The sequence below is a fragment of the Curcuma longa genome, unplaced genomic scaffold, assembly GCF_044706935.1.
Source record: "Curcuma longa cultivar G26 ecotype Majalengka, Jawa Barat unplaced genomic scaffold, ITB_CL_G26_1.1 contig_28351, whole genome shotgun sequence".
Lineage (NCBI taxonomy): Eukaryota > Viridiplantae > Streptophyta > Magnoliopsida > Zingiberales > Zingiberaceae > Curcuma > Curcuma longa.
Window position 1 is genome coordinate 1 of NW_027433684.1, and position 9,425 is coordinate 9,425.

Sequence of the window (9,425 nt, forward strand, 5' to 3'; positions counted from 1 at the left end):
GCCTCGACCACATCATCGATCGCGACACCAACGTCAAGGCCGCTTGCCTCCTCAAGGACGCCATCGCCGCCGCCCCCTCCGGCGTCCTCGCCGCTCGCTCCCTCGCACCCTTACAGAAAAACCTCGGCCTTACCGTCCCCTTACTCCGCTTCCTCCGCCGCTACCCCACCCTCTTCCACGAGCAGCCCCACCCCCGCTTTCCCTCCCTCCCCGCATTCTCCCTCGCCCCCGCTTCCCTCCTCCTCCACCGCCGCGAGCAGGACGCCTTCGTCTCCACTCTCCCCGACGACTCTGCCCACCGCCTCGCCCGCCTCCTGATGATGGCCCGCTCCCGCGCCCTCCCCGTCGCATCCATCTCTCCCCTCCGCTACGACCTCGGCCTTCCCTCGAACTTCTCCTCCGCCCTCCCTGCCGCTCGCCCCGACCTCTTCACGCTCTCTCGCCGACGCTCCGACGGTGCCCCGGTACTCTCCCTCACAGCCTGGCCAGAACACCTCGCCGTCTCTGCTCTCCAGATCCGCCACCGCGACGCCCTCGCCCAGCCTTCCACCGCGCCGCTCGTCTTTCCCATGAAATTTCCCCGAGACTACGGCTCCATGAACAAGGTCAAGGCCTGGATGGAGGACTTCCATCGCCTTCCGTACGTGTCCCCCTACGAGGACACTTCCGGAATCGATCCCCAGAGCGATCTCATGGAGAAGTATGTGGTCGGCGTCCTCCATGAATTCCTCAGCCTCACCATCCACAAGAAGACCAAACGTACCTACCTGCGCAGCCTCCGGGAGGAGCTCGGCCTGCCTCACAAGTTCACTAGGATCTTTAACCGCTACTCGGGCATCTTCTACCTGTCCCTCAAGTGCAAGACCATCACCGTGGTCCTCCGGGAAGGCTATGAGAGGGGCAAGCTGGTGGAGCAGCACCCTCTTGCACTTCTCAGGGACAAATTCTACTATGTCATGAGAACAGGGATACTGTATCGAGGAAAGGGTTGTTCCAAGCTCGCATTCGAGGAGGATGATTTATTTGGCGAACAGGTGGGTGTTGATAATGAGCAGCAGCACAATGATTTCGATGAAGCCGACGACAGCAGTGATGAAGAAGAATACTATGAATTGGATGATTCAGATGCTGAGGGATGAACTTTTTAGGCCAAATTTGGTTTCTTGCTCCTTGAGACATCTGCAACCTGGACAAGTTAAGGTGAGTTCTGATTTGATTCAAAAGAGCAACTAAATAACGACCAAATTGTGTTGCATTGGAACTGTGATCTAGCAATTAATTTATGGCAAGTTTTTGAAGGTTCAACTTTGTGGTTTGAGCTCATTTTGCTCGTTTTGTACTTGTTGTCGAGGCCACTTGGTGCCTGAGATAAAACATTCCAAGTAATCAACGATTCTTGCAAGTTTCAGATGAAAACAAATGCACTGTTTTTAGTTTGCCATATTGTAAATAATCAACTGCGAGTTTCTTGCTTTCAGTTACCGAATTCATATTACATCAATCGATAGGTTGCAGCAATGGGAGAGCATTAGCTGATCTAGGGTTCCTAAAACTCAAGGAATCTGTGCGGGTACCTGAGCTAAAGCAACTCAAAACACGATATTCTCATGGCACAGATCCCTAACGTTCCAACTTCAGATCGAGAGCAATCTGAGCTCTCGATTCCAGTTTCGGCGACAGTAAACAAGATCACTTGAGATAAAAACTCAAAATAATAATAAACTTTTCATTTTAGGGATCAGAGGAAGAGAAGGAACCTTCAAAGGATGAAGACCGTCTTTGATCCCCTGGTATGGTCTGTCCTTATTCCCGTGGCACAGATCCCTTACGTTCCAACTTCAGATCGAGAGCAATCTGAGCTCTCGATTCCAGTTTCGGCGACAGTAAACAAGATCACTCGAGATAAAAACTCGTAATAATAATAAACTTTTCATTTTAGGGATGAGAGGAAGAGAAGGAACCTTCAACGGATGAAGACCGTCTTGGATCTCGCGAGAATAGCGTTCCTGTTCAACCGCATTACCCTCGGTCTCCGCTTCCTCTGTCGGCTCCATTGTGCCTTTCTCGATAACACCTTCCTCTCAGCAGTAGATATGGCTGCCGGAAGGCGGAAGCGAAGCGAAGTTCGACGGAAAAGAAGCTGCTCTGGGAGTACGGCCGGTGACAAGGGGTATTTATAGCAATGGGATAATTTCACAATGGCCCCTGCACTTACATCATTTCCCCTAATTGGCCCTGATGCTGTTAAATATATATCAGGGTAAAAATCGACCACTCAATTTTTAAAAATATTAAAATACTCCATCCCATTATTCATTTTGCAATTTTGCAAAGTTAAAGGACTCATTTGATAAACAACACAGCCCCAAATCAATCCGGTTTAGATCCGTCGTTCCTCGACGCTGCTTCGTGACCTCGGCCCTTGGCATCGCCGACGCCGTGCGTCTCGTCGCCGTAGGAGGTAGCACTCGGCGCCGCCTCCCGGTTCCTCTCCCCTCTTCCTGCTTCCTGCGGATGGCCGACCGTTCCTCCCGTTCTTAGTCCCTGCTGACGGGTGACCGGACCCGACGCTGACTCCTGACTTCTCTCCGCTATTTTCTCTACTCTAGCTAGGTATTTCCTCTAGCTTATGTTCGTTCTTCGCTCATACTTCCGTTTATTTTTTGTGAGATTATTCAAATAGGCTTTTGATCGTTTAGCTTATGGTTTTCATTACTTGGAATGAAGAACAAGTTTGTAAAGTGGTTTTGGATACAGACCTGAACTCGTGTCTTGTAAATAAGATTTCTTCTTGTAGTTGCAGCTTTTCAATTTTCATTAGGGCGAGCGATTTAAATCTGATCTTATAATCACCACCGTGAAACTTTATAATGTAGTGTCATAATATCATGTGCATCTTTGATTTGTTTATTTTTGTGCAATTTTAGATTGACGCACACTTTTTTTTTTTAGCTTAATCAATGTCTTTTTTTCTTGTATTTTGATGAAATTTACTATCTCAAGTTTTCCTGCCGATGTAATGATTCTTGATAGCAGTTAATTTGTAGCAGGAACATTCTTTTAATGCTTTAAGCATGAGCCTAGCGGCAGAATCTCCATTGCAATCTTCAAGTAGCGGGGAAGACTTTGCGGCTTTTCTTGATTCAGAGTTGGAATTAGCTTCCTCCGAGAGTTCTCCTAATGAAGAGAATGTGAAAAATGACAAGGAAATTGATTTGCAAGAGCACAGGTATAAATTAGGATTGCTAAGCATACACAAATTTTTATTGTGAATTTCTTTTGCAACCCTTTTAGGTTTATGCTTAAATTTTGATAACATATAAAATGTAACATATACTTTGTTTGTTCGTGAATAACCCACTATGAAAAGATGTAGTTTGATATTATTTTGTAACTTAAATATATAAGTGCATGTTCTATACCTATCACATTATTTTACCACATTTGTATGATAAATAATGCATGGACATACGAGGATAGATAGGATAAGAAATGAGAATATTAGAGAGAAAGTCGAAGTTATGCCTATTGAAGGAAAACTCCGAGAGACCTATTTAATTTGTAGCAGGGCCATTCTTTTAATGCTTTAAGCATGAGCCTAGTGGCAGAATCTCCATTGCAATCAAGTAGGGGGGAAGACATTGCAACTTTTCTTGATTCAAAGTTGGAATTAGCTTCCTCCGAAAGTTATCCTAATGAAGAGAATGTGAAAAATGACAAGGAAATTGATTTGCAAGAGCAAAGGTATAAATTAGGATTGCTAAGCGTACATAAATTTTTATTGTGAATTTCTTTTGCAGCCCTTTTAGGTTGATGCTTAATTTTTGATAACATATAAAATGTAACATATATTTTGTTTGTTCGTGAATAACCCAGTATGAAAAGATGTAGTTTGATATCATTTTGTAACTTAAATCTATAGGTGCATGTTCTATAGTTATCACATTATTTTACCACATTTGTATGATAAATGATGCATGGACATACAAGGATGGATAGGATAAGAAATGAGAATATTAAAGAGAAAGTCGGGATTATGTCTATTAAGGGAAAACTCTGAGAGACCCACCCATTTAACACGGTACCGACATGTACTTGGAGGACCAATTTATAGTCAAATTAGGTGATATGAAATTATGACAAATATGCATATTAAATGAGGAAGAGGAAGACTAAAGAAAACTTAGCTAGCAATGATAAAATAAGATAAAATTTATTTAAATATAGATAATATAATAGAATAGAGTCCAATGGCATAGGGGGATCCATATAGCCAACCTCACATCGTAGGACAAAGTTTGGTTGTTGTTATTGTATTTGTATGATAATTAATTGCCCATCTCCACATGGTGTGATGGCTTCATCTTTGCCTCATCTTGAATGTATAATGTTAACTAGGTAAGTGTTTCTTTTCTATTGTTGCTAGATTAATAATGGCTATTATATGCTTTTATGTGGAATGAGTGGTAGTCATCCTTCTCTACTCAAATCACATAGTTCATATATCACAAGTATACTAATACTTTATATATTTTATAATCTTATATTTTTTCGCAGCATGTGATAGCTAGTTTTATCTTTTACATGCTTTTTGCAGGAGTAAAAGACAAAAATTGGAGCGGTTTGAGACTTTAGAAGATCTTGAAACTGAAACATTGATTGAGCCAATTGAAGAACATATTGGTATCACTAATTAGTTTGATGAGTAAGATAATGTTGTCATTCCCTTACTGATTCTGCTCTATTAAGATAAAAGGTGCAACCACTATCATATATGCTCAACTGAAAAGAAATTTGGGATTGATAAGTCTTCTGGATTTTCATATATTAAGAAACATGAAATGCAACAAAAGAAAACATTCAATTATCTATCATTTCACTTAAACGTTATAGCAAATGGCCTATCCTGTAGGATATCTAACTCTCGACAGTCATCGGTAGCTTTGACATTATATTGTTTGCTTGGTACATTGAAAGTTTCAAATTCAGAAAGAGCAGTCTCACGCTGAAGTTTATTATAGTGTGTATTGGAAATATCAAGCTATAAGCGTGAGGTCTCATAATGTGTAGATTTAATTTGTAAGGGCACAAGATGGTCTTTGAAATTTGTTGCTGGTGCATTTGCCACTTGAAAGACGCAACATCCTTTGATAATTTTGGATTGACTGATTAGCTGTGTACAATGAGATTATGTTGATTAGCCACTTTCATTTTGCAATGACATGTGTGACATATTTCCAATTAACCAAAATTTTCTTTCATTTCGTAACCTTCTGTATTTATTTTATTATTGGCTGATAGATTATTTTTAAAGCTTGTAATAGCTAACTAAGGTTGCATGATCATCTTTTGTATCTGTTGCACTTGCAGGGACATCTACACCTGGAAAGTATGTAATCTGCCCTCCACATCCTGGTTTCTTCAAAGGATTATGCATCAGATGTGGACAGATAGAGGAAGATGGATCAGGTGTTGCATTTGGTTATATCCATAAGGTAATTTTAGTCCATGATGAGAGGGAACAACTTTTGTGCTTATGCATGCATTGACATCTATTCAACTAAAGAGAACTATGAGGAATATAATTGAAACTTGTTACTAACTACTACCATGAGACAATGTTGCTGACAAGTGTATTAATGGTGTAACAGAGAAATAGGCATGCTATTTAAAGGGTTGAATATGCTACTTGTGTAGATGATGAGATAGTTTCCCCAATGCAAAGCATTTTCTTTCAAACTAATTTCATTATGTGGTCATTTCAGTTTTGAAACATAGTTGTCATATTTTTGCATATTTCAATTCTGAAACAAAAAATGCTGTCAAGATAAAAATAAATGCCCTGATTTCCAAGTGAACAATCATGAAAAAGAATCTTGAGATGTACATTTCCTCAATCTCTTGAATCTTTCTTATGGTCTTGAATTGTGTTACTATAAAGAAAATGTTTATAGGGCACTGCTGAAAAGCACATTTCAGTTTTGTTCTTTCAAATATAATTTTATATTAGATTTTGATTAGTTTATCTTATGTCGTGTTGAATTCTTTTGCTTGGCTTTTTCAGTAGTTTTTTACTGTTAGAATTTTAATATTGTACTACCATATGGCATGTTCCATTTGCAGGATTTAAGGCTAGGTAATGTGGAAATTGAGAGGCTTCGTGGTGCAGATCTAAAAAATTTGTTGCATAAGAAAAAATTGATATTGATCTTAGATTTGGACCATACTTTACTCAACTCTACACGCTTTGCTGATATCACTTCTGATGAAGAATATTTATTTAGACAGATTGATGGCATGAAAGGTATAATATCTCTTGCCAAATCTCTCTTTCTCACCAAGCTTGTTTTATTATCTATCAACTTGAAAATTAGAGGTGCAACAAAAAGGATGGGTTGAGCTTTATTATTATTTTCTTACCTTCAACTAATTTGTGATCTCATGTGTATTCTCATTTTTAACTTAATTCTTGTGACACAAGTTTCTGTTCTTAATGATTACCCAATTTCTAATGCCTGCTGGTAATGATTATGTAGTCTCTGAAATATACAAGAACAACAAACAAACAGAGAGTCATAATTATTTGAATTCTCTATCTGAATCTTATATCACCATTTTAACTCTATTATTACTATATCACTAGTTGATGACTTAGACTTATCACAGCTGCAGTTAAGATCCATATTCATAGGGTTGACATTCTTTTACAATGAGCATTAGGGCCCAGTGCCACATTAGATTAGGACTGACATTGTTGATGTTGGTTTTATAATCATGAAATATGGACCTGTTAAATGTAGTGGTAACTAGTATCTCTAGAATATATCCTTGAAGTTTGCTCTTCAAATTCTTATTATAGCAAGTGTTTCACTGTGTTACCTTCAGTTTTATTAGATGCTTTATTTTACCTTCTTTTTTTTTTTTTGTATGTGTGCGCTATGTAGATGATCCTGACAGAAGCTTATTCAGATTGGATACTATGCATATGTTGACAAAGTTGAGGCCCTTTGTTCATAATTTTCTGAAAGAAGCAAGTTCTTTCTTTGAGATGTACATTTATACTATGGCAGAGCGTTCTTATGCTATGGAAATAGCCAAGCTTCTTGACCCTGATAAAGTGTACTTTGACTCAAAGGTTATCACTCAAGCTGATTGCACCCAGAGACATCAAAAAGGCCTGGATGTGATACTTGGTGCTGAAAGTCTTGTGGTGATTCTTGATGACACAGAAGCTGTAAGTTCTGTGTAGGTCTCTTTTTTCAGTTGAAAGTAACAAATAATCCTATCGTATGATATTGTACCCACACATCCTATTATATGATATTACACCCACACATGACACAAATAATTTCATATTTATGATCAGCAATTGTGTAATGTTGCATGTGTATGATGCTTCCCTTAAGTTGAATCATAGATGTTAGTTGATGTTCAATTTATTATGAAAGAAATAGAAAAATAGTCTTACAAAAAAAATGAAACAGGGTTCCACCAAAAAAGAAAGAGAGTGGAGCCTTGGTTGAGAGCTTTGATGTTTTAATCTTATAAGAGAAGATACAGAGAACCTAGTGTAGCTCTCATCTTAATCTTTCATAAGATTTCACTTCACCTTTGCATGCATATTTCATATGTACATCATTTTTAGTTTGAGATTAAACAGAGGTGAGGAAAAATATTCTTTTGAAGCAAAATAAACTGTTAAATTTAGCATCGAACTACCAAAATTCTCAACCGTCTTCGAAGTACTCACCTAGAAGGAGGTCATGGCCTCCTCTTAAGGGGATTAAAGGATATGAAATTTTATGGGACCAAGGTGGGCTCTATCCTCTTAAGGGGATTGAAGGATATGAAATTTTATGGGACCAAGGTGGGCTCTATCCTCTTAAGGGGTCGCCGCCTCCGCCGACCGGCAGCTGGGTATAATACAACCATATATATCATCATAATATGATAACTAGTAGAAATATCTCATGTGAGGCTAAACTATATATTCTAACATCTTTTGTAAGCTTTACATGTGATGCAGATTGAATCTTTGACATGGTTCTAGAACTTTATTATATTGTTTAGCTGGGAATATTTTTTATCTGTTGGCTGTTTGTCTTAGTTCTTTATTTTATTTTTTTTGGATTACTGAATATCTTACTTGTAGTTGGTTATTAACTATGAACCAGCAGTTTAAAGGTATGCAATAAAGGAGAATTGATAAATACTAAAGATTAGAAAAAAAAAACCGTAAGAAAATGAAAGGAAGATTAATTGTTTTCGAAACAGATTGGATGCAAAACATAAATTTGTTGTTTCCAGTGTTGCTGGCTTTCTCTAATAGCAGGATGCATTGGTTGTTTGATGAATTTGGAAGTACATTGAATATGCAAGAAAACACTGCAGCTTTTTTACAGGAGATCTTGTCTACCTATCAGCACATGATCTTGTGCTTAGGCAAATCTGATGTGATATCAAGGGATGAAAAAAGGTTTAACAAATGATTCATGTGTCTTTATAATGTTTTCTGACAGACTAGTTGTCAAGTGCTTGAACTTTAACATGGTCTTTTACTTTTTGTAGAAGCCCATGGATATATCTTATGCTAAATGTCCATAATTTGATTTATTTAATCAAATTTAACACAAGTTAATATGCATATTTTAAGACCATATAATCATTATGGCCATAAAAAAATGATATAATATATCTTATGCTAAATGGGCATTTTAAGATGATACATGTAACCCAGCAGAGGGTGTGTACATATAATTGACCTTTTTATTTTTCTTGGATTTGGCTTATGGTTAAATTGCTTACTGCAGGTCTGGCATAGGCACAAAGACAATCTGATTCAGATGGAGAGATACCACTTCTTTGCTTCTAGTTGTCGTCAATTTGGTTTTAATGCTAAGTCATTGTCTCAACTGATGAAAGATGAACGAGAATCTGACGGTGCGCTTGCGACTGTTCTCGAGATTCTAAAGCGGACTCACCAGATGTTTTTCGATCCAGTGAGTTACACTACCTTAAATTTTAGCTGTGTTACGATTTCCCCTTCCCTTTGTCACTTACTGGTAGCGTATTTCAGGGCATTGCTTCTGAGGTGTCAACAAGAGATGTAAGGCCGGTGAGTGTGCAACCTTAAAGAATTCATTTAGTTTCTATTGTGGTTGCCTTTTCTGCTCATATGTGAGTTTTCTCCTGTTGAATTACATGTCAATTGTTATTTTTAACTTAATGTCATTTATGATTGAGTTTTTGATACTCTTTTGCATTTCGAAGTTTTAACCAATCTTGCTAATCTTCCAGCTATGTTCGACACTGTTCTATGTCATCCTACATGTTGCATCATATGTCCATTGTTTGAACATTATCGTATTTGTTTTTCCTTTTCTGTAGCTGCTAAAAGGTATACGGCAAGAGATATTACAAGGGTG

The 9,425-nt window shown here is 38.3% G+C and overlaps 2 protein-coding genes across 2 annotated transcripts; both read left to right on the forward strand.

The window, feature by feature from the left end:
• Positions 1-5: 5 nt before the first annotated feature.
• LOC141819211 (protein WHAT'S THIS FACTOR 9, mitochondrial-like) lies at positions 6-1,305 on the forward strand (the record flags this gene model as incomplete). Its single annotated transcript, XM_074706551.1, has 1 exon — positions 6-1,305. A coding segment is annotated over one exon (1,134 nt), but the record flags the coding sequence as incomplete, so codon positions are not given.
• Positions 1,306-2,420: 1,115 nt separating this feature from the next.
• Positions 2,421-9,250, forward strand: LOC141819210 (RNA polymerase II C-terminal domain phosphatase-like 4). The gene is made up of 8 exons (XM_074706550.1): positions 2,421-2,613; positions 3,051-3,229; positions 4,598-4,683; positions 5,371-5,495; positions 6,124-6,304; positions 6,945-7,234; positions 8,811-8,999; positions 9,077-9,250. The coding sequence occupies exons 2-8, from the start codon at positions 3,075-3,077 to the stop codon at positions 9,131-9,133; spliced, it is 1,083 nt and encodes a 360-aa protein (XP_074562651.1). The 5' UTR covers positions 2,421-2,613; positions 3,051-3,074; the 3' UTR covers positions 9,134-9,250.
• The last annotated feature ends 175 nt before the right edge of the window (positions 9,251-9,425 follow it).